Source organism: Portunus trituberculatus, chromosome 49 (genome assembly GCF_017591435.1).
Source record: "Portunus trituberculatus isolate SZX2019 chromosome 49, ASM1759143v1, whole genome shotgun sequence".
NCBI lineage: Eukaryota > Metazoa > Arthropoda > Malacostraca > Decapoda > Portunidae > Portunus > Portunus trituberculatus.
Window position 1 is genome coordinate 11,092,860 of NC_059303.1, and position 26,176 is coordinate 11,119,035.

Consider the following 26,176-nt stretch of genomic DNA (forward strand, 5'->3'; position numbering starts at 1 on the left):
ATTTTTTTCTTTGTTTTTTTTTTTTTTCTTGCTTTTAGTACGTCGTATATATTCTGTTCAGACCAGGGAACATGTGTGGAGTTAAGGTGTTTTTTTTTCCCTCTCTCTCTTTCTAATAACCAGAAAATTTAGTCCTTCTACATGTCTTTTAAATTTGTTTATGTATATTTCTTGCTACATTTCAAAATGTTAATTTTATCAGAAATCTTTTGTTCTTTTCATATCATTTCCATTGGTCACATACTGCTTGTGGACTCATCCTGTAAAATACTATTGAAATATACAGCTATAATTCATAGTAGGGTACATCCGTGGGTCTCGAATATGATCATAAAATCTGGACCGAATTCCTGGTAGCACCACCAACACGGTATTAACTTCCTACCGCGAAGATATCGAGTTTGCATCATAAGATCTTCTCTTCATAAATAGTGAAAGCATCGAACTTTTATTCCCCCACTATTGCTACTCTTCCGGAGGACCATATTTTTGTAGTTCCTCTAATCATACCACCAGTGATTTTCAAGATTCCCTTCCTCATACTTCCCACTGCCTGTGTCAAGATTCTGCCACGATAGACTGATAGGTATCACGTGGAGAGGCGGGGACAGCGGCAAGAAGGGGTGTGCAGGTCCCCCTCGCCTCCCTGGTAACAGTGCCCGCTAACCCCTGCCCCTTGATAAATAATTCAGATCGTGTTCCTCCTCTTTTGCCTCTATATACATTAAGGCCTCTAGCACGTATATCTCGAATTTTACTGCTGAGCCGAACAGATTTATACTAGTCTCATTATGGATCAGTGCCAGACGTGTTTTTTCCCCTTCCCTGTAAGAGTAAAGTGAGGTGAGTGCCCACCTGTCACCACCCACACAACCCTCGTGAATAATGCAAGCTGGAGTTCTTAGAAATATTTGCCGAAATTTCTTGGAAGTCTCCATCATAATATGAGAACTCGAGACTCTCCTCCAAAGTTTAAGTGGCTGGCGCTCACTCTGACTTTCATAACATATTGAAGCGCTTGAAGAACAGTGTATGTAAATTTATCTCTGGTCACTTCGTAAGCGTGTTTGCCGTACATGTATGTGTGTACGCCAAGAGAATAATTAAGAGAGCGTATTGTTTATGAAGCTTATGAATGCAGAAGGCATTGTTATTCCGAGTGGTTCGCCATGAACGCCTGAAGCCTAGAGAACCACAGCAGGACGAAGGCTAGGATCGTGACCACCAGCTCCAGAAGATTTGCTCCCTCTTACACACACACACACACACACACACACACACACACACACACACACACACACACGCACGCACAAGAAGTCATCGTGGTAATTATCTGGGGAACGATATCCATCGTGTGTCCTCAAAGGGCGGGAGACAGGTAACCCTGGTCCAATCTAGCCATGTGGCTGAGGGGCGCAAGGCAAAGTGAGCCGTGGGTTGGGTTCGGGAGGGGAGAGTCGCAGTCCCTTGGTTACAGGGAGCACCAGTGACCGATGACTTATACTGCAGAGGTGGGGTATAAAGTTGACAATTATATATGCAAGGCCGACACGCTATGCTAGAAAGCATAATGACTGGAACAAAACTTGGAGCAGGGTCGGGCCGCCTCTCCGGTGGCCCCTCGGGTCCGTGGCTAGATGGCGTTAGTTATTTCTTCTTTATAGCCATTTTCTTACTTATGGCGGCAGTGATGCACATGTTTATGATCGTAGCCCCATAAAATGGCCACCACTGAGGGGTAATCAAGGGGCTGGCGGCTCTGTCCATCTAGACAATCCTTGTCTCATGCAAGTCTGCAAAACAAATGTAGGGAATGGGATTCTAAACTTTTATGATTAAACAAATATATTTTGGCATTCTATGTTTATTAGTTTTGGTGACTACAATGTACATTATTCCACTTGACATAAGAGGCTTAAAAGATGACCCCTCAATGTTCCAAACAGTATTCTTGAAACAATAATCATATCTGTACATGATTCAACCCTTCTGGACAAACTTAGCATTATCTAAAAAAAAAAAAGTAAGAATCCTTGATATGGGCCACTGCAAAACAATACTCGCAACCGTGATAATTCTTATCACAAGAGAGAGAGAGAGAGAGAGAGAGAGAGAGAGAGAGAGAGAGAGAGAGAGAGAGAGAGAGAGAGAGAGAGAGAGAGAGAGAGAGAGAGAGAGAGAGAGAGAGAGAGAGAGAGAGAGAGAGAGAGAGAGAAAGAAAGTGCGATGTAACACACAACTGTTACAACACGTAGTGTGAGTGTTCGAAGAAGAAAAGTGGTCCGTTGGTTAGGAGAAAATAATTTCCAGCATTTTCTGTAGAGTTCAGAGCTGCCTTGTTTATGTTAAACTCTTAAAGTCAAGAAGGGCACACCTACAGACACGGAGAAGGCGCACATGGTTGTGCAAACTCATACATTAGATAGGAATATCATACATGTTGTTACCCAGCGTGGGCACTGTGCTGTTAAATGAACCCTTGAGCCTCGGCTAATAAAATTGTATTACATATGAACTGTTAGACAATCATTCTCTTAAGCAGGATTATGCTGCCAAACAGTTTCGCGCAACATAGCATCATTTCCTGCTCCTTCTTGTGTGTCTAATATCTGGTTTTGCACCACAATACGCGTCTGAGGAAGGGGTCAGCAAGGCAGTGATAACTTTGTCGCTAGGAAGCTATCATGACGGTCTAACTACGGCAGGTCACCGTACCCTCAGTTTCTCCATGGCAGTTCTGCCCTCGGGGAGTGACATGGCGCCTGCCTTGTGGCGGAGACTGAACTGATGCGTCTTCATCACATTCTTAGGAAAAATAAGAGAAAAATAACTACGAGGTATTGAATATATTGCGTTTCCTTAAGAGTGATGCAGATGAACAGCAGCTCCCTAGGTTTGCAAGCCATCACAGCGTCCCTGACCCGATAACCCTACAAGCACAGCAGTCCAGGTGGAGGTTGAGACCGAGGGAGGGAGGCGCGGGGGCCGGGGGTCGAGGGTTGGCGAGCTAAGAACGCAGGAGTGGTGTGGTGAAATTTTTATGTGAATTCTGCGGAATGTGAACATACGCGAACGCTTATTCGGGTAATTTTGGAAGGAAAGCCTCCCTTATTTTATCTTAATTTACGAGGGAAATAAACATGCGGGGAGGAAGGAACCCTCAGTAAGGGACGAGGCGAACACTTGAGGCTTTCGATCATCGTTAATGAAAGAGCTGTCACTTGCTCCCAATTACTTGCCCACCACAGAGGAAGTCCCACAACGGAAAGATGAAGAAAACATTTTTTTTTTTTTTTTTTTTTTTAGCTAAGAACCCCCATTGACCCCTTGACCTCTGCTAGCCTTTACTCGGCACTTCCCCCTCCCTCCCTCCCTCCCTCCCACCCTCCCTCCCTCCCCAATCGCTCTCTCTTTTTCTTTCTCTCTCTCTCTCTCTCTCTCTCTCTCTCTCTCTCTCTCTCTCTCTCTCTCTCTCTCTCTCTCTCTCTCTCTCTCTCTCTCTCTCTCTCTCTCTCTCTCTCTCTCTCTCTCTCTCTCTCTCTCTCTCTCTCTCTCTCTCTTTCTTCCCAGCACATCAAAGTTCAAAACTCCCTACCGACCAATTTCTCTCTAGTCGCCTCCCGCCTCCTCGTCTTCCTTGGTCTACAACTCCCAGCCGACCAACACGGACAGGACATTTAGATTCTATGTACACCTAGTATTTATAACACTGGGATGCGCTTAAATAATAATAATGAAAAATGTGTCCTAGCCTGTTCTGTGATTTTTGTACGCATGTAACAATAATGTTGCTTAATACAATAATAAAGATAAAAACAATGTACACGCATTCTATAACAAAGACAAGTTTCATGTTTCCTTCCACTTGGCCTACTCGCCTTCAGCCAACCATGGATATTACGTGAGCAACGCTATTGCCATTTGTAGTCTCTGCAAGGAAGCCTCTCAAGGGCTTCACTACAGGCTCTCAAACTGAAACATCTGAAGACTGTATCCATCGGCAAAAAACAAAAGATATCTGGCTGCCCCCTTCGTTAAATTAGTGAACAGCACCTAAAGAGCATACGGAGTGCACGAAAGAAAACAACCGAGGGATGTTAACGAGTCAACAGCTTTACAAAGTCAAGCTGAAAACACCTATAAGTGACGAGACGAGCTTCCCTGAGCTTTACTTACGGGGGGACCGTTTAGCAGGACTGAATAAGGCTCAAAATAGCTTCATTCTGTCACCTTATGAAGACCTCTACTTGCTCCAAGCTGAAGGGGGGGGAGTGTCAGCTACATGTACTATCAAGCGAACAATAGAAAATCTTAGACTTTTTACAGGGAGTATTGTCAGTGCAGTACTTTTTTTAATATTTTACATGGTCCTACTAAAACACATTGTGCATTCAGCCGCATGTAAGTACAAATTATTTGGCATAACGTACGATGAATAAAAGGATGAATATTTCCCTTTCTTACATATGCCTAGCTTACGCATAGCCATTGAAAACACACATGGTGATAGGAATAGGGAAAGATATGGAGAAGAGGGAAAGAGTTAGAGAAATTGACCAACGAAAATTCCTACACGTATCAGTTACATAAAAGTTCACAAAGGACATTTATAAAATTACTTACAATTTTAAACATCTATGGATACACTTTTTTGTAGAACACTGACACCGGGGGTGGATACAGGAGTACACAGCACTTTCTTCCATGTTATGTGTGCACATTTCTATGTTTATAAAAAAATCAATTTTTGTCCATGTCCTTCGCTTTTATTCTACACACCATTCCAAATGTTTAAAAAAGTTAATTCATATATTTTTGCCTTCACAGTCTGAAAATACGTATGTGAACCAGTGCTTGGTCATCACGAAACGTTTTGTGTTCATGCTTTCCTTTAGTGTATCAAAGAAGCCTGTGCACACAGAATGCTTTACCTTCCGTGTGCACATGTGTTCTCCAGACTTAACGAAGATGAACCACAGTTGTCATGAAGAACTCAGCACTTGGTGACTTGGTGATGGTGAAATATTTGGTGTTCCGAGGAACCCATAAGCCGTACGTGTCTCGAGAGAGCATCAAGTGCCTGCACGTGCAGCTCAGGTTGACGGAGGTGCTGGCAGGATCTTGGAGACCCTGTTCGGCTGCCAGCCCGGTGGTAGCGACCTCGTGCCTTTTTTTTTGTTTCCTGCTTGTGTTGCAGCACCGCACAAGCTCATGGAGTGGTGGTAACATCGTCATGGATGGTGGCGGACACGACTGGCTCTCGCTTCAGTGGCTTTACTTCCTCTGACGCAAGAGTCACGCCGCGTGAGGGCAGTGAGCAGCGGGCGGCAAAGGGATGTGTTGTTTAGCTCCCTGAGAAACGCAGACATAAAAACTTTCCTTCCTTGAGAGTATGACTATGTGTTTAACAAAGTAGTTTCCCGAAAAGATGACATATATCTTTAACCTCGAGTGTCAGAGTTTGAAGGTTATGTTACCTAACAGGAAAGAAACATTGTCTGCTATTCCCCTAAAAGAACTTGCACCCGGACCCAAAGTGATAACTAACCTTTCTGCCGATTGCTTTATAGCCACTAAGACATCATGTCATGCCATTTGAACTTCACAAACGCTCGACAGCGTGTTGGTATCTCAAAAGAAACTCTAAAACACATATGAGTGTCGAAAAGACGAATAGCCACAAGTAGGATGATTCGTGGTAGTTAGTTGTTGGTGGTGGTGGTGTGAGGCTCGGGGAACAGGCTGCCTGCTCCCTCACCTGCCGATACGCGTGTGTGGGGTCACTGGATCCTCATATCATTGATCTCTCGTGAAAATAACTACTAAATTATACCGTCTGAAGGTGGCTTTGCTGAAGAAAATAATATTGATTTTCGCAATTTTTAATAATGGAAGATTCATTGAAAGGCAACTTTTCCTTGAGAACAATTATAGGTAATAAGTTAACGTAGGAAAGTTACAGATGAAGCAAAACAGTAAACTCTTCATCTGTGGCAACGTGCAAAGTATCGACAGGCAAGCCCAAGATGGGAAAGTAAGACAAGTCTCATGGAAAACTCATTCGCTCCGTCTCACTGCTGCCAAAGTGTTCTCTTCCCCATGTGCATCCAATCTCTAATCAAGCAGACGTGTATCCATTCACATCATGGCCACTGAAGGGCTGGAAGAATAATAATTAAAACGATGAGAAGTAAAATTCCGAGGATTTCCATCAGAATAAACAAAGGAGAAAAACTGCTCCGTTATAGTTGTCTCGAGAAAAAAGCAATATGAAGGAAGATTATACTATCACGTTTCACGCTCCACCGAAGAAAGGTTTACCGCGGCCATTGCTTTGTGTTGTGTTCTCGGTGTGTGCTGGCGTTGGTGGTGGTGGTGTGCGGCGCCCGGGGCTATGTATCTCACGAGTTAATTGCGGCCACCATCATGCGGGTTCGCCATGTCTGAGTCACGTGCGTGGGGCGGGGTCTCGCGTAAAGCTAGGGAGTGTAATCCGTCCAGTACTAGTAATGTTTTGTTGTTTGATATTACTCTATGGATATTCAAAGTTTTGTTTTACTTTCCAGTGTAATCATGAAACAGAATATATACTAATTAAGTTTTTATTCTATTGTGAACAGGTGACTACGTTCACTGATAACCTTTAAATTTTCTCTTAAATTCTCTCTTGGTCTGGTTCGACACACGACCTTTATGTGTGAGTCAGTGAACCTGCAGCAGGCACACGAGGCGACGCGAGTGATGTATGGCGCAGACCCACGGCAGCCAGCTAGTCTCGCGTGATTGCTTTCTCTTCTCCCCAAGCCACGAGGGGCCGCCTTGTTTACGTGAAACGTCAAGTCTTGTGGCGGCCGATCACTTTGTGTCACACGCAGTGTATATTCTTTGCCTTACTACCGTTGCTCTGTAACTACAAATAATGTTAACATTATAACATTTCCGCTCTATAACAATGCCGAAAAAAAAAATACATTCCAAACAAGTCGGACATGTTCCACGGATTAAAAGAAAAGTTTGCAAGATTTCTTCGTTGTATGTTGCGAAGACTAAATACTAAAAGAAAATATACATATAAGAATTACCCTTATGTATAGGAAATAAAATTAAAATCCGATGAAAAACCTCCAATGAAGCCATGTCCAATGTTACCCTCTTGAGATCCTAACCCATTATCAAGTCACTAAGCCTGCTGAGTCCCCTGACTTTCTGAAGTGTCTTGCTTTTAACATCGAATTTCTCTTTCTTGCAAATACATTTTAAAGTTTCTTTTTTTTTTCCTGTGTTTGTGTGTTTTCTTGACATCAGAAAGGCAGGGAAGGGCGTGGCCAACAACTTACACACTAAACACCCTGGCCTCACGTTGACACCTGGAGGGGGAGAGGGAGGAGAACGAGGCATGACCTTACTAGGGCACAGTGAGGCTACGAGGATATCCGTGACCTCCATCTGACCTCCAGTAAGGCCTCGCACCGAATCTCCCTCCGCCTTGTGTCACAGTAATCATGCACACTCCTTGGCCTCGGTAAACAGCTATTATGCATACACACATTATTACTATTAAAATAATTCGGAGGAGAGAGGTGTCAAAGAATGGATCACCAATAAATCCACTCTTATAATTTCCCTAAACCTAGAAATTGATAGTTTTCAAAATAATATTTATCCACCTTTAAAGCTCTAATTTAGCATATCGGCTATTGCACTAATTCTTCCTCACTCTGTTGTCGCACCTTGAAACTCTCTGCTTCACCTGTGGTGTCAGTGCTTTCCAGTCATGCCAATGCAATACCGAACAGGAACAATGTTAGTATAGTGAGCAACACTGAGGAGTGCAGAGAGTTTCATTACAGTTCTCCTTCTTTGTACTTCGCCATGGTCGTTCTGGAGCACATGCACTCAACGAACAAGGCTACATGTACTCCTTTCGGTTACACCCGCCATGGCAGACATCCCTATATCAAATCTCGAGACAAACATAACAATTAATAGAAATAAATATAATTCATTCACAATGTAACAACACTCAGTCACTGCACTACCATCTTCCATATTCGTCAAACAAGTCGAAAAAAAACTACAGCGTTTAACCTTTGCAAGAACTTAAAGCTGGAATCATTGGTTAATATCTAATTTACAAAAAACAAAAAAAAAAAATACATTCCGATAAAGTAACATTTAGTTAACGTGGAATATTCTAGGAAGGAAACAGTAAGAAAGCATATCAGTGTCCTCTCAAAGTCGTGACTCATGTCCTACATCATCTCATTTATAACTACAGTATAAGATCACTGCTGTCTCGTCCGCCGTGCGTACAGTAAGACGGCCGGGTCGATCCATAACATCCACCAGACTCGTACACTCGACAATGCGAATACCCCACTACCCTCATCATGTTGGTCTAGGTTTCCATGGATGGGTGCCTTAGGGGTGCTGACATGATGCATCCTCAGTATAGATTTTTGACAATACTATCTAGTGGTCAGAGTTGCAGGGGATTCGCCTTTGTCATTCACGCATAAGAGGTCATGGGGGCGGGGGTTATAAAATTTACGGTGGGCGGTGTCTCCGTTGAGCTTTGTTTATTTCGCCACTCGTCTGCAACACCCCTCAAGCCCTGAGCGAGGAAGTGTGTGGTGAGGCCCGGGTGGTGAGTTGGCGCGTGAGGAAGTTTCTCGGGGTCAAGTTCTGGAGGGGAGGAAAAGTCTTTAGGCATGTCTTGCGTCCTTCTGAACACCAATACCGGGGTGTTGGCCTAGCATCGGGAAACTGTTTCACGAGACCTAAGATGTTTTCTCGTACTTTGCACTAACTGGATATGGTTCTTGCTTTGCGTTTGCTTTGTTGATGTTGGTTCAAGTGTTGTATGGGCTGGTTAATGATAATGGATTTTCTGCGTTCACTGTTACAGTAGAGGTTGGTGGTGAAGCTTGCCAGCTCCTGGATGTTACAAGTACAGAGACACTTGCTGGTTCATCTCCTGAAGTGCCCGCTGGTAGTGTCCACGCCCCGCACCTCAACACACAGCCTTCTAGGCCGAGCAGCACCTCCTGGCGCCAAATTACCCACACGAGCAAACGCTTGCACATATTTTTCAGTGTAGTAACTTTTCGCCAGGACATTATTTTTGCTTTGCTATCAGTAATTTTACATTCGTAGCCAATGAAAATTTTCTTTTAGTATCAAATTTTCACCATCACTAAGAATCATAAAGCAGTAAGACTCGTAGGTTGGTCTTAAGCATTAAAGTGATGCTGAAGTAGGGTAAACAAGGTCTCCTCGGAGAGCCCTCCAGAATGAGGACGTGGCTGAGGGTCGGGGTCGGGGGGCGGAGCTTCTGCTGAAGGTGTGGACGTGAAAGTGGTTGGTTGGGCGTGCATATCATTGGTTCTGGTAGCCGAGAAGTGAGGATATTTGCTTACATATGCAGCAGCAGTATCAGCAGCAGCACGCCCTTCAGGGGAACAAGTACCTTGGCGTTAAGTTGCAGCCTTGGTATCCCCAGTGCCACCTCCCGCTGACGATGAAGAGGTGCCGTTGGTGGCTGAGGCAGGCTGGCCGTTAGCTGTTGACGGCTGTTGTTCCTTGTTTGCCTTTTTGTCGTCTTGTTGCTGCTTGAGCTTATCCTGCTCTTCTCGTTCCCGTCGCACCTGTTCGTTGATTTCCTTCACCGCTCGCAGCTCCTTCTTCAGCTTCATGCGCCGGTTTTGGAACCAGATTTTCACCTGAAAAAACATCCCATATTAGACACAAGTTGCAGAGTAGTATAGAATGCCCTGCCAATGTGGAGTAACATATTCATATATGATGCATACCAGAAAACTTTCACCAGTGATGGCGACGATAAGTAAAAAATAACATTTGTGAATTATGGAACAGGAACATCAAATAGATGAAGAAAGATAACAGGTCAGTTGTATGCCTTTCATTGTGCATTTTGGTATGACACGAGAAGCAGACCAGGAAGTGTTTTAGAAAAGCCAGGCGGTGCAGGTGGAAAGTGGATGATCTAGACAAGTTCAGACAACTATATTTTCACCTACCCCTCCACATTATAATCAGCAAAATGTAGAACAACATAAATGCAACCTTCTTAGCAACACAGAAGTAAAGATATCCTTTCATAAATTAATATGGTTGCTAAATGTATATATATATATATATATATATATATATATATATATATATATATATATATATATATATATATATATATATATATATATATATATATATGTACTTCCTACTAATTTATAGACATGTTTGTGGTAGCTATGTATATATTAGCATGGACATTACTGGGATTAACATTAGCGATAATTACCACTGGCACTCATTAACCAGCCCAGTGGACGACACAATAACACGCAATGGGTCGTTCGCGGCTAATCACCACCTTGACGACGCCTAGCACACCTGTCTGCCGGGGGAGCACCTGAGCGTGTGGTTCAAGACAGGAAAGATTATCGTGTGGCGGGCAAGGCAATGAGGGACGGGAGCACGTGTACCTGACGTGATCTGCTTTCCTCAGCTGGTATTTTACTGCATTTTTTCCTCATGCTGTAAATACGATGCTTGGAAGAAAGGAATGTGAAGTAAAGGGTACTGTATAACTTTGAAGGATCAAATGTAAGGTTGTATCATAATAAAAGAAAGAGAGAAGAAATTCCCAAATTCGATGACTTCATTGTTATCTTTGTGTTTGACGGAACACCAACTACGTTACTGAAACTGTTCCTTCACAGACATGATAGTTGACGTTGGTGAGTCGCTAGAAAAGAAAGTTTGGTCATAAAAGATTGCGAGTGAGAGAGAGAGAGAGAGAGAGAGAGAGAGAGAGAGAGAGAGAGAGAGAGAGAGAGAGAGAGAGAGAGAGTGTGTGTGTGTGTGTGTGTGTGTGTGTGTGTGTGTGTGTGTGTGTGTGTGTGTGTGTGTGTGTGTCTGTGTTACAAAATCAATTGCCTTTTGTGCAGAATTCTGGGATATTGGATCAAAATAATTAAAGAAGAGACAATTCAGCAAATCCGAAGCTCAGATAGGGAGACGAAGAGGATCCAGGCAGAGTAGGGGACGAATCTGGTGGGAGGGAACAGAAGAAGGCAAACCAGTAGGAGACACATGAAACGAAAAAAAAAAAAATTGGAAGGGAAACTCACAACCATCCTTCATGTTGCCTGGTCAAAAATGAGACCGCCAATTACAAGCCGGCAAGATTTCTACCAAATTATAGGACGTTTTGACATAGCGTCGAGTCCCAGCCCTCGTTAAGGTAATCTGCCGCTGCCTGGACTACACGCTAAACATCAAGCTTATGACAGACAAAACAAACAGCAAGGACACGAGCCAGCCAAGCCTCCACGCTCCACAAGAAGTGGGCCGTGTTGGTGCGTCACGCTCAAAAGGGATCCAGGCGCCATGGCGTGGGAATGATGTGAGCCGCGGCTCTCTCCACCACTGCTTATTAACACCCCCAACACAATAAAGAGATGGTCAAAGGGTGAGGCAGCAGCAACATGACCTTTATCGACTGGTGAATGGTATGTCCCCTTCTCCTCCATGTGGCTGATAGCACGTGCTTGTGGCTGGGGCGACGAGGTTCTTGTATTTACATTTTAGCATGCAAACTGTGAAATACACTAACCGATTAATCGTGATTTGTTAATGCCTCTCTTAGTTTTGATTTTTTTTTTATAGATAACTAAGAATCAATCAGATTCACGTATAAAAGGAAACAAAATCGAAACTTTCATCCTCAAAATGAAATTGAAAGGCCCTAGTGTTGAGATAAGAGATAGCGGAAGTATAAAAAAAAATGGAAAAGGGGAAGAATTATAAAGGTGAGGGAAAAATAAGAGAACAGGTGCGGTAGACGTAAGTTGAGGACTTCTCAGGCGCCAACAACCAACCATAACTTGTCTTCTTCAGAGTCGTTTGAAGACTCGTTTGGGTGATGTGGGGGGCAAGGGGACGGCAGGGAATTATTGTGATACTGGCGAAAGCGAAGGGCGAAGTATGGGTTAGAAGGGAAGATTGGTGGCTATAAAACCAGCTTAGTGACTTTTCTCACAAAATAGACGAGGTGAAGTGATAAGGTGGAGTAGATGGAGTGGCCACGTGGGACTTAAGTGTTATAAGGCATGCGTGGAAAGTGGAACTGTAGAAGAGTTTTTTTTTTTTTTAAGTCAGCACCTGTCAATTGCTCGCTAGAGGAGTTATGGCGGAAGGGAATGAGGTGCATAACTATCAGATATTACTCGAATCTTGGTTATTTTGTTATTGCTATTGTTATTGTTGCTGGAACAATCTGCGACTTAAATTGCTGGTGTCACGTAAGCAGGCAGAATTTTCTAGGATGATTTATGGATACTTAGGTCAATTGACTCTCAGAGATAACGCGAAAAAGATCTGATAAGAAAAATGAGCAAGCATAAGCTAAATTTTACAACAAATTACCAAAAACAGGAACTACATATATACAAGAAGAAGGGAACATGTTATTGCTAGAAAATTGTCGGTACAACAGCAAATTATACCATCTGTCTCTCACGGTCAAAGGGATGTAACATGTCTTAAAATACGAACGACAGAAAGAAATAGCAATAATTATAAATGAAGATGAATTCACAAGAGCCTGTTAAGTTTTCACTTGCTGTAAAGAAAAAAATGTACGTCGATTTTGTTTTTGTCTAGTTATTATTCATCTAGCTCAGAATACACAAAAGATCAAGTCTTTACTGTCTTTTTTTTCAAGGGAAGAGGCGGAAAGGTCTAGATGCTGGAAGACAACTGGCCAATCATAGACCATCGCCGTGAACACAATCCTATGCCGTCCTCATCATATTGCCTTATGTATTCATGTCTTGACTGTACTGGCAACAAGCGACACTGTGCTAAGAATTAAAACCTATAATAGGTCATAACTTTGTATAATTACTGTTTATATGCATCCCTAGGTGATTGGCTCTGACGGTGGGCCCCTCTGTCTCTCTAATGGTGGTACAGTGTGTCAGTCTGTCTCCTGGCGAGGACCACACAATTACACATAGACTCCACTGCCTAAGGGAGAGGAAGGAACCATCACCCTTTTCCACTCCTTCTTAGAGAACACGGTTAATGCTATATCTATTACTATGCAAAACATTACCGGGGTCCTTAGCTGCCGCGGACTCTTGTTAGGCGTCTAAGGGCTTCTTGTGCCCGTTGAGTTATTACTGTGGGTACGTCCCTCCCTCCCGCCCTTGTTTACCCCAGCCTGAGGTGAGGCGCAAAGGAGGTAGGAAACCGCCTTCCCCTTCGCCCTTCGCCCCTCCCCAACCAAACCAGGTACCGCCCAGGCAGTGCTAATGGGGGAAGGGTATTTGCGTGAGGGAAGGCTTCAGGTAGTGTACGAATGTTAGGTGCGGCTCTGTTGAGTGTGTGTGTGTGTGTGTGTGTGTGTGTGTGTGTGTGTGTGTGTGTGTGTGTGTGTGTGTGTGTGTGTGTGTGTGTGTGAGGGAAGGAGGATGAGTTGATAAACTTGTATGAGTATTTCTCTCTGTCAGAGTCTCTGTCACTTTCCTTTTTTTAATCTACACCCTACTTATCCGTTTTTAACTGTGTAACTATTTGTTTGCATATATATATATATATATATATATATATATATATATATATATATATATATATATATATATATATATATATATATATATATATATATATATATATATATATATCAAAGACAAACGCACACACATGTACACTTTAAGTGAAATCGTGTGCACTTTACTAAAGAATGTGTTTACTCTGCAATTATGTGGCTTTGCAGAATTCTCTCTCTCTCTCTCTCTCTCTCTCTCTCTCTCTCTCTCTCTCTCTCTCTCTCTCTACTAGCGAAACAATTCCAAGTCTTTTCCATGGAACTTCGTTGGATTTCGTTTTCCTCTGGAGTCGTGAGAATAGACATCATAAACTGGTAAAAATATTAAAACTATAAACGCTTCTGACCACAAATCAAGCAACGCACCTGCCATAGCATGAAACTCATCACAAAACCTTGCAGCATCAGGAGGCAACATGAAAGTTTATCTTCCCGTTTTTCCACTTTCTGTACTACATTTCCTGAAACTCGTAGCATCACTCGCCAACCATCTACCCATTGTTCTCTCGCACCCTCACCACAAAGTACTAAGTAGCACTTGCTTGTCGGCACACACACACACACACACACACACACACACACACACACACACACACACAGAAGACGGCCGACTATTACCAGATCGCCACGTACATTTCGTAATTACCAAATTAGCTGATTCGATAGCAGTAGCAGCGCGTCCAGCCAGCATTAACTCCACTAATGAAGCAACTTGGGCAATAAAGCAGCCTGGGATTATGGTTCGCGGTGGCCTGAGTGACCGTGGTTCAGACTCCGAGGGACACTGGCAACTTGTCCCTTTCAATATTTGTCAAACTAAGGATCCTCTTTACTTTACATCTTGTTGTTTGAGTCGATGCCAGACTCTCTCTTTTGATTGGCAATCGTTGATCATCAAAAGAGGTGTGAATGTTTCTTATATATCTCATAAAGTGTTAATGGCTCTTTATCTTTTACTAATAATGACATTTGATTATTATGAAGAAAATTGTTTTGTATACCTTCATTTTCTTCTTTTCATTTAAGTAATACTTTTCATAGTTGATGCTTTAAATCTATTGTAGATCACAAATCATTTTATATCACTGGTATAAAGAGAAGGCGTGTCAGACATATTACATCGGCATGACGAAGTGTGCAGTAGTCCGACGGTGGGTGGAAATGAGAATTCGATAAGGAAAATGTGGAAATAGAATGCGTCTCTCCTTGGTGACCCTAAAACAAAGGCGAATCCCGAGCAGGTGAGAGCAGCAAGTGGGAGCTGGACCGCCACCACCACGCACCTTTCTCTCCCCCACACGCCACAGCCTTCTTAATCGGGTCTCCATCCTGCCTAAAAGAAACCAATACCCGATATAGACTGTGTGTCACGGAGGATCGGTAATGGCAAGCCTCTACTTCACAAGCCCAATAAATCATTCTTAGAATCATACACATGCTCCAACCAGAAGGGGGGTTGTGGTCAGATATTGGTGTTTTAACTTTAGTGGGCTCTTGTTTTGTGTTGGTCTTTATACGAATGTCTGTCCGTGGGTCGTTAGCGGTTGATAAGTCATATCTCATGGCTCCCTTCCTCTCCCCTCCCAGGTCTCGGCGAACCCCTGGGCGTATATGCAGTGTTGCAATATCGGGGGAGGAATGTTGGTTCACCATCGTCCGCAACTCTTGGATGGTGGAATTTCAAATAGTTTCGTCGTTTCTGTTCGAATTTGCGTAATCTAAAGAGTCAAAAAGCAAGACCTATTCTCTGCCTATCGTACGTTTTCTACTGTGCTTTATTACTCGTATCAGGTTCGTGCACCTCTCGTCTAGATGTTGTTTTGCCGTGTATATCTATTTTTTTTAAGCTGGATTAAAACATCACGGAAAGAGAACAACCTGCAACAATGGGGTGAGTGGTGATGAATGGGAACGTGTCTCGTCAGTCAGCCTTCGATCGCCGCCCCTCCCGACTCACCCTACCGGAAATTATCGGACAATTGAAGTACAATTTCACGGTGTTGGGTGACTACACTCCTCCCCCTTTCGCTTATCCGATCCGTATACGTCCAGCATGGAGCGAAGCCGGATTGAGATTCGGTTTAGCGGGGCTTCCTTAAGTCTTACGTCTGGCAGCACGGGCTCCATAATTAACCACGTTTCATAAATATGATTTATATCACCTATTGTTTACTACCGGCTCTACGACCCAGTGAAAGCGGCTTTCCGATATTCTGGGTAAAAATAAGGCACTAGAGGGTTATGGTCCGTCTAACAAGTCGCTTCCTTAGCTCGGTGGGTGCATGGAGTGTTCAACATGCAGCAATGACAGGCGTGGCTAGGCAGGGTTCCGCTGGAACCTTCGAAATCCACCGTGACCCGCCCGAGTCGTGCCTTGTATTCTAGAGGGCGGGAGTGGACGGAGGTGTGCCTGAGCCTCGTGTTGGTGAGTCAGGCGCGGCATGGGTTCAGGGGAGGGACGATCAGGAGCTCCATTATATTCTACGTAACAAAAACAAATGGCTGCCGTAAGTCTGAGGTAGAGACAGCGACTGTGTTTTCTCGTCAGTCTCTGCTATCCAGCGGCATTTCAGTTTATTTAGTCTTTAGATATACATATACATTGACGATGAATGTTATTGCAAGAAATGTAAGTTATTTCTTGAAACACCTTTATTATCTATAAATGATCGCAGTTGGGAGGTAAAGACAACTATAACTTCGGTAATATAATGCAATAAATACCTCGCAGTTAATATTACATACGGATACTTGGTGGCCTGATTCACGGTATGTAAACTATTTCCTCATTCCAAAACTGAAAGCGAACACTAACCTGAGAGAGAGTAGACGCCTGCACGTGACAACGATACGGGGCCGAGAGCTCCCCGGAGTCACATCAGGAAGGGTAATATCCCAAGTTCTGACGCCACAAACGCCCATTAAAGGGAGTAACTATGAGTGGCATCCCTCATCTCCCTGTCCCCTTCACTGTCATTCGTTCCCCTCTCTCTCTCTCTCTCTCTCTCTCTCTCTCTCTCTCTCTCTCTCTCTCTCTCTCTCTCTCTCTCTCTCTCTCTATCTATCTATCTATCTATCTATCTATCTATCTATCTATCTATCTATATATCTATCTATCTATCTGTCTGTCTATCTATCTGTTTATCTATATATCTATTTACCTGCAAAATATTCGATAGAACCTACATATATCCGCATTATATATGGTATGATATACATTATTCGTTATCATAAACATTTAGATACGTCTTAATGTTGTACGATTTCATCAACTCTCTCTCTCTCAATAACGTATCTCATGGAGGTGTTTAAGAATGCACGGGATGGAAGTGGAAGCTGCGATGAATAGTTAATCCTTGACGTAAATACCTCCAATTAGTTATCTTAGAGCCATAAACTACAATTACTTATCTTTATCGATGTGACTCTTGAGTTCAAACCTAATCTATCTTCTCACTTTCCGCCGATAAAAGGGATTACTTATTTCATTGCATAAACGAAGAGACTCGTCCAAGTTGCCAGGTATATGCTACGGTTTTTCTCATTGTGGTTTAATACTGGGGTGTCGGGGAGGACAGGTGTGAGGACAGTGAGGCTAAAGGGGAGCCAGGTGTTTGATGCCATACATATTTTCACCTATTCTGATGATAAGTCATAGATAAGACAATTTATGACTGTATAGTCACTAGATGTTCATAAATTACGGATTATTTCAGATAGAAGTAACATGTACCCAGCTGCTTTTTTTTTTTTCTTTTTTCTTATCAATAGCTGAGTGTTGTATCTCGTTTGATATTTATGACGATAGTCCCATTCAATGCACTTCATCTGTTTCACACATATCAAATATACTGCAAAATTACAAACCTACATCCCTTGCAGTCATACGTATAGGGAATGAACGTGATTAACTCCGGAATCAATCGTTCAAAAGTGCAGTTAAAACATTCCTATAAACGAAAATAATGCGTTTTGTTGGATTTCGAGTTATCATAGAGGGACATTTCTCTTTTATGACAGCCCGCAAAACAATTCACAGTTGATACGTGCCGAGCCATAAAGACAGCGAGTTGCGGCACCTCCTCCCAGGCGGCAGTGCGATCGATGGAGACGGAACATGGTCACAAGCTCCGTCTTCCTACATAACTCCAATTTACATCCTTAGATTTTTACGTCTTTCCTCCGCGCCGCGTCCCCAGCCGCCCCCAGAGGCAATGTCCCGGTATTAGCCCGTCCAGTTAGTGCCGTGGATTACCAGAGCGACTATCTCTCGCTGCCTTCCTCCTCTGTTTAGCTAAATGAAATAACTTGGAAAGGGTGTTCTGAGAGAGAGAGAGAGAGAGAGAGAGTTGGTATTGTCTAGGCTATGAGGGTGTAAAGAAGAGAGTGTTGGCCAGTAGTTTAGATTAGAGTTTCCCGGTAGCAGGTTAGATCACTTAAGTATATATTGTTTTTATCACACGAATATTTTCCCTCCTCTCAGCGATAACGGTGGTGATTCTGCATAGCCATGAGATCCATAAGTTATGTATATGACTGCTTTAGAATGAAAACTATGAATAATGTTAGTCATCCTCTACTTATTTAACTATCTGGAGACTTTTTTCAGGCTTTCTTAATCGCCCTTTTTCCTCCTTCATTTTACATTTTTGTTCCTAGTCGTCACGGATGTCTATTTCGTTCTCTCTCCTTTTCATTCTTATCTTTATCCTCTGTTATTTATTCCCCGGGTAATGAAGCCTCTGCTGATTTCGTCTTTTACTTAGTCATCATTCATAATAGTAGTTTTTTGCCCGCTTATATCTTCGTCTTTCATAATACGTATCTTTATTCTTTTATTCTTTTTCCTCGTTTCCTTTCTATTTTCCTTGTTCGTTCACTCAAATACTCGTCTTTCTTACTCAGATCTTTCTTTTCCTTTCACCACTTCCTACGTAAACTCTTCCATTTTTCCTCCTTCTTCATTCACTCCTTCATATCTTGTGCTCTCCTCTCAACTATATGACCTGCAATCTTATATCCAACTTAAGTTCTCACGCAGAAAATTCACAGAGTTTTTATCAGTACACAGACTGGTAGATTTCTCTTATGGTGTTTATATGTAAGAAAAAACACCATCATGTTGGCTATCATGGAACATTTTCAGCAGATAGAGTCGATGCCAGGTAAGGATATACAGACTCCCAAACACGCCGCCCTCTGATCCACGACTTCCTAATTTTGGGTCATGCACTAAGATTTTCTGGCTAGTCCAAAGGTACGGCCTAGCGGGATCAAGCTAACTAACTTGTAAGACATGTTAATCCATCTGTGGGGGGAACTTGTTTTGGGAGTGAGACGGGAGGTTGGCTCCAGGTCTTCTTCTCCTTCCTCTTTTATGCGTCTGTCTTTCTCTCTTCACCTCTCTCTATAGCTACCTATTTCCTCTATCACCACCTCCCTAGTCTCTTTTTTCCACCCCTCCTTCTCTCTCTCTCTCTCTCTCTCTCTCTCTCTCTCTCTCTCTCTCTCTCTCTCTCTCTCTCTCTCTCTCTCTCTCTCTCTCTCTCTCTCTCTCTCTCTCTCTCACACACACACACACACACACACACACACACACACACACACACACACACACACACACACACATATATATATATATATATATATATATATATATATATATATATATATATATATATATATATATATATATATATATATATATATATATATAAACATCTTGGATATATCGTACTCCCCTTTTTCTCTTTCCCTCTTTCTTCCTCTTCCTATCCCTCTCTCTCTCTCTCTCTCTCTCTCTGGATGCGAGGCTTCCCGCTGTAGCGTAATTAGGGTGTGGGTTAATTAGCTTATGAAATAAGTTCCTCCCTGCCGTAGGATGGTAAGGGATTATGCCTCCTCTTGTTTCGCCTCGTATGTGTGGGAGAGTGGAGTATAAGATTTTCCTACGTAACAATATAATGTATGCAGAGGAGCTGAAGACACGTAATGAATACATGTTTGTGCAAAATAACGCAAAAGAGCAAACACCACACATAACTAGATAAGAAATAATAAAACAATGAATAAATAAATGAGTGAATAAAAGGATAAGATTGCAATGAAAGTGATAAAATATGTTCAAGGTGACACTATTATGGAGAGAGAGAGAGAGAGAGAGAGAGAGAGAGAGAGAGAGAGAGAGAGAGAGAGAGAGAGAGAGAGAGAGAGAGAGAGAGAGAGAGAGAGAGAGAGAGGGTGGGGGTGGGGCTGGTGGAATAAGGAGGATCTTGGGGGAAGAGGGAGAGAAAGGAATGTCCGTAATAGAGTTGTGCGCAGGTGAATCGGGCTTGGTGAGTCAGGTGAGTGAGGCTCGCTAGCTAATGAGTGGGCAGGTGGGTGTAGGTAGTGGAATGAGTAATTATAAATAGATTGTGGAAGGGGTAGTAGTGCTGTAGCTTAGGATGATGCTGCAGGGGGGAGTGGAGGCTGGAGTAGCGAGGCTGGTATGGGGATGGGAAAGGTTTAGTGAAGCTGAGAGAGTTATGATAGTTATGTTAGCCATCCTGTGGTGCAGACTCTTGATAGAAGGGGACCGACTTATTGAAATGTAGCACAGTGTTGTCTTAATCCACTTTCTATTGTGTTCTGTTATTTTTTTCTTGATTTAGCCAAATATTAAAAAAAAAGAATACTTATATATGTCCTGATTTGTTAATGTGTGGTGTAGCGTCGTATTTTTCCATGAGTTGAGATGTCTGGAAAAGTTACCCAGTCTCACTTATTGCCCGGGTCGAAAATACAAGAAAACAACTTTATTTTCTTTATGAGAAACTGATGCTAAGAAAAATCATTCTTCTGGTGTTCAGGCTGAGCAGCTTGTGCAGTGATCCCTGAACGTGGCTACTATCATGGTGAATAGCATCTTTTTAGGCGTAAAAAACTTGAAATATAGGAGTTGAAATAATGACAAATATCAGAATACCTCAAAAGGAGATGCAGACACCGCCGTTTCTGAGGATCTACGCCTGACTGGCACACAGCGACAAAAATTGTTTCGCAGATTTGAGTTTTTTTTTCCTCTCTCTCTCTCTCTCTCTCTCTCTCTCTCTCTCTCTCTCTCTCTCTCTCTCTCTCTCTCTCTCTCTCTCTCTCTCTCTCTCTCTCTCTCTCTCTCTCTCTCTCTCTCTCTCTCTCTCTCTCTCTCTCTCTCTCTCTCTCTCTCTCTCTCTCTCTCTCTCTCTCTCTCTCTCTGCTCCTGAGATAAGTTTGTCAGGGCCATGACAATAAGTCATCGTCAGAGGAAGCCGATGATGTGCAATCCATCTCCTGAAGCACCGTACTTAACGTGACAGACGATAATGAAGTTCTTCAGAACTATTTCGCATCTCCAGTTGAGCGATAGAGACAGAAAATGAAAGACCATCTGTCCAGCACAATTCAAAGAGCAAAGGGTGACATTAACCGTAAATAGACTACCTAGAATAAGGTAAAAATATGAGGCTATAGCTCCTCAAGGAATTACTTTTTTTTGTTTTTGCTTCAAGATCATCGTTCTCGAGCTAGTCCTTAGTTATGAATTATGGTTTATTTATGGTCGACAAAATATTCCAGCAGCATGTTCTCTTTACATGGTGGGATACAGTAGCTTATTCTACTACATTTGCACGTAATTCAGAAGATAGCTCCTCATCATTCAAGCTTCCACGATTTATGGTTGCTTCAAGTAAGCTATAAACATAAAAAAGTTTGATTAATCTCACAATTGTATATCTATCTATCTATCTATCTATCTATCTATCTATCTATCTATCTATCTATATATATATATATATATATATATATATATATATATATATATATATATATATATATATATATATATATATATATATATATATATTCTGTACAGTTAATAAAGTTATATTCACCAGACTGAGACCAACAAGGAAACGAACGCCACAAGCAGTGAGAGAGAAATGACAGAGGCGAAACTAGTCATTAATGTTTTGCTCTCTGTCATAATTTATAAATTTTCGTCTTCTTGCACTTTTTCATGTGATTCACTGTGTAATATATTGTTTCTATTTAATACCTCAAATACTTCAATGACTACAATTACTGACATAATCGTCGTTTTGTGTCTTTCAATTTACTTGTGAGCAAAGTAGCGGTTTATGTGTTGCACGGGGACACATTATAATGAACAACGGCAATTCTCTCTCCGCCATAAACTTTACAGCGACATTACATTGATGCAGAACATCCATTCTATGATAAAAAGATATAAAAACGTCATAAATTATCTTTGCCTTATCTGCCTCTCATTAGTTAACGTCCACGTTTGCATCTTATAAAAACACTTCAGGTACTTGCATTAACGGACCCCAACCCACATCACAGATTCAATTAATAAAAGAAAATAAAAGGTTACGTGGAGACAAAACCGGCCTCCTTTCCTCCGTCTCACTTTCACTATTCACACACGGGGGCAGCACCTCTCGCCAACACATACACACACCCACACGCAAAAGTACATCCACCTTCATATACCTACACACGCACAGGCGAACACAAAGAAGACAACATGCAACAACAGCGCGTATTTTCACTTGACAAATTGATCTTTTAAACTCCGAGACAGTGATGTTGCTCTTGTGAGGAAGATGAGTAAGAGAACACCATCCATGTTACTGAAGTTGTGTGGATACTCATCATGTCTTACCTCACGACCGTGGCAGAGAACTTTCCAGGAACAAAATCATTACTCTATGCCAGAGAAAGATGAAATAACGTAACACGAGAGAATTCTGTCGATAAAATGTTTTCTTCTCGATGATACACGGTGCTGGTGAGGCCAGCTTGTCGAAAGGTGGCAGTAAAGGTGTTGTGAAAGCGAGGTGGGGAAGGTGTGGCAGCCCGCGGTGAGGAAGGGAGCGGGAGGGACGGACACACCGCCTCACCTCCCTTCCACACAACCGCACCCTCACCATCTCCACCTATTCCTGTATCATGATGTGTAGGAAATGCAATATTGTTAACGATATCAGTTAGTAGCACATTTTTTGCTAGGATCTTGTAAACCGTTACTTCAGTAATAAATTGTTGGCATATTGTATTAACTCGATTATAATTGTTGATTATGTTTACTTCATGGTTTATGCTGAAGCTGTATGCAGAACAATATCTGAGTACAGGAGGAGCCATTATAAAGCTTAAAATGAGCAAGGAAAGGTTGGCTCGGTAAAGCATGATTTGATATTTTCTTTTCTTTTTTTTTTCTTTTTTTCATCCATGGATACCTTAATATTTTCTTGTCTCTGACTCGCAGAACCACTTTTTGAGGCATCACCTGAGGCCATGCGAAAAAAGAAACCGTTGAGTAGATGTGTACCCAATAAATCAAATAAGAAAAAATATTGTATAAAAATCAGTGGTCTCTTTGTTCTTGTAATAACAATGATAGACTTCACCCCTTTTTTTATACAGGTTTTTTTTTTCCTATCAGATACCCACATCAGAAAAAAAAACATCAAGAAATATATCACAACACCAATTTTTTACTGCTCTCTTTGTAACTTCGGTGTGAAACATTTCCTTTTTGCATTTTGATGTCGCAGCTTGCTAAAGTTACCCAATAGTAAACGTTGCAGCTTCTTTCTTTCAGCCAATCTCCATCACGGCGGTTAACTCTCCTCCCAACACCTGCCATCAACACCTGCCTGTAATACCTGTCCTGGCAGAGCCACGTGGACCCTCACCTGGAGAGTTCCTTTCCTGTCTGTCCCTGAAACTTGGAAACTCCAAACCGGCGACTGATTCTGGAGAAGTAACGTGACTAGCGGAACGTCTTATAGCGGTTCTCTTTCTGTCTTTCATTTTTTTTTATAAATGACCTTATATACAGTTATCGGTGACGATTGCAGCAGCACTTAACATAGCACCAGCTGTTGCTATAATAAAAGTCTAGTATCAGCATCTACCGGAATTTAATCAGAACTTCGGTATTTTGAAGAAAGCTACAATCAAAAGACAAAACAATAAATATTTTTAAGATATAAATAAAAGAAAGCGTAAACATGGGAGAATTATAAAACTATGCTTTCGGAAGCTGCAGAAGAAGAACAGAGGGAATATGATTAGGAGATAAAAAAAAGAAAAAAAAAAGACAAGAATGAAGAAGTAAAAAAAGTAAGAAAGACGTGTGAGTGTCATGTCAGGAGGGCAAGAGGGAGGAAGAGAGAGGGAGCAAGCAGGGAGGGGTTGAGGAACCAGTCTTCTCAAGCCAGCCCGGCCTATAATTCTGAGTCAGGAGGTGAAAGTCGTAGTCCTGCCGGGTGATAGTCTGTGCCTCCTCCTCTTCCTCCTCCTCCTCTTCCTCCTACTCCTTTTCTCCTTCTCCTCCTCCTCCTCCTCCTCCTCCTCCTCCTCCTCCTACTCCTTTTCTCCTTCTCCTCCTCCTCCTCCTCCTTCTCCTTCTTCTCCTCCTCCTCCTCCTTCTCCTTCTTCTCCTCATCTTCCTCCTCCTCCTCCTCCTCCTCCTCCTCCTCCTCCTCCTCCTGCATCGTTCCGTTAGTGCCTCTTCATAAGGACAAAAATGAAATGTGAAAAGGAAAATTATTCATAACGTTATTTGAGTGGTGGTTTTTGCTATGAGGAGTCTTGGTGAGCCAGGTGGCGAGACAGCGTGGGAAACATTATCATCAGAGTGGACACGTATTTTTGAGTATGCAAAGTCATTAATTATGGAAAATATTTATTGATTTAAGTTTTTCTATGTGATTCGTATTAGTGTTAAAAGGCGGACATCAAATAAAGATGTATAGCTAGTAGAAAATATGTGTTTTATGCTCAGAGTACATAAGAGAATTGCTTACCATTAAGTGTTAGAAGCAGTCAGTAAACAAATAATGAATAAGACTACCCAGTGTGATACTCTAATCGATTCGAAAGCATCAGTGTATAATGTGGTGAACAAAGTGTTGGCATGAGACTGTCGAAATAACCTACTTGCAAAAAAGAAACGACGTGATAGAATTGATACAAATATATCAGAGGAGGTGTACATATCTTGCTGGAAAATTGCTTATCTTTTAAATTTCCTGAGTGATGATCTCATTAATTTCTTATACTAATAGAAAAACATCTTTTATTATCGCCTGCACACGATAAACTACTTAAAGAAAAAAAATGTGTCTGTGATGAAAGAACAGAAAATCAATGAGGATTCGTCATCTAAACACGACAGATTTTCACAACATTCTCGTATGCATTAAGGAAAGAGCTACTTCTTTCCTAAAGCTGCAATAGTCGCTTTTATAACCATGTTAATGTACTGACATCAAATTTCTTATATTTATTGAGACTTAGATTTACAGATGCAATTTTAACACATTTCGAACACGAGCAAGCTTTGATGCTTTAACGAAAGGATGGTTTCCCATAAATTCCAGAATTTCAGTTGCATTACCACAAAGAACCACATGCCGATAAAAAGCGGAAATAAAAAGTGAAAGGTATAAACTCTTCCTTCGCTACATACAAGAGACGAAAAGCAAGATTCAGACCATTACTGTAATGCATCACTACGCCATAACTCACCGGCAAGATGCGGACAGAAAGAAAACATCGTGTGGCCCGTGCAATAAGCGTTCATCGCCGCGAAATATTATTGTCCGCGGCAACCCCGTTGCGGCCGCAGCGGTGGTGACGCCGCAGCTCCGTCAATACCTCGCCGCTATTCACCAATGTGGCGCACAGCGATGACTGATAGTGCTTGTCAAACGTTTGTAGCGGGCCTCCAGTATTGCCGAGCCTGACAATTTTATACGTGTGTATGAGCATAACTCATAGCAGCTGCAATCAGGGGACAACGATAATGGAGCCGTGGGTATAATTCGGCCTTTCAGTGGTATTAACAGCGAAATACTTGACAAAATTGGCAATAGTGGCCTCTATAAAGCGATTATATAACGCTCAATAGGCTTTCAATGACGAGGAAAATGAGGCTTCAGTACTAGTGGGCGCAAGAGTCAAACTCGTGACGCGGCTTCGTGTTGGAGAGAAGGGCCCTCAGCACCTCACTCTCTCTGGAGAATTGATAGATCCACAAGTCGGTATTCCAGACCAGCTAGGGTCGGCAGGAGTCACACACATTTGCCTAACTTTGAATTGATGTTCAAAAATATTTTCAAAATAAAATGAATGAAAAAACTAAATAACGGTAAATGCTGGGCAAATTCTTCACTGTGGGCATCCGACCACTCTCAGTTGAACACCTTCTCTTGCAGATTTTAGTATATATATAAGGAGTTGTCCTCCATCACTTGTTTCACACCCTATATGCATACATGTGTGTGTGTGTGTTTGTGTGTGTGTGTGTGTATGTGTGTGTGTCAATATATATATATATATATATATATATATATATATATATATATATATATATATATATATATATATATATATATATATATATATATATATATATATATATATATATATATATATATATATATATATATATATATATATATATATATATATATATATATATAT

At 41.9% G+C, this 26,176-nt stretch overlaps 1 protein-coding gene across 5 annotated transcripts in view; it reads right to left on the bottom strand.

Annotated features, from left to right (window-relative positions):
* Positions 1 to 3,465: 3,465 nt before the first annotated feature.
* LOC123499152 (homeobox protein abdominal-A homolog) overlaps positions 3,466 to 26,176 on the bottom strand; it is a 155,050-nt gene continuing 132,339 nt past the window's right edge. For all 5 annotated transcript variants that reach the window (XM_045246826.1, XM_045246827.1, XM_045246828.1 and 2 more), the window contains one exon: positions 3,466 to 9,722. In XM_045246826.1, the coding sequence (XP_045102761.1) occupies positions 9,477 to 9,722 (246 nt within the window). In that variant the 3' untranslated portion in view covers positions 3,466 to 9,476. The remainder of the gene's footprint in view (positions 9,723 to 26,176) is intronic.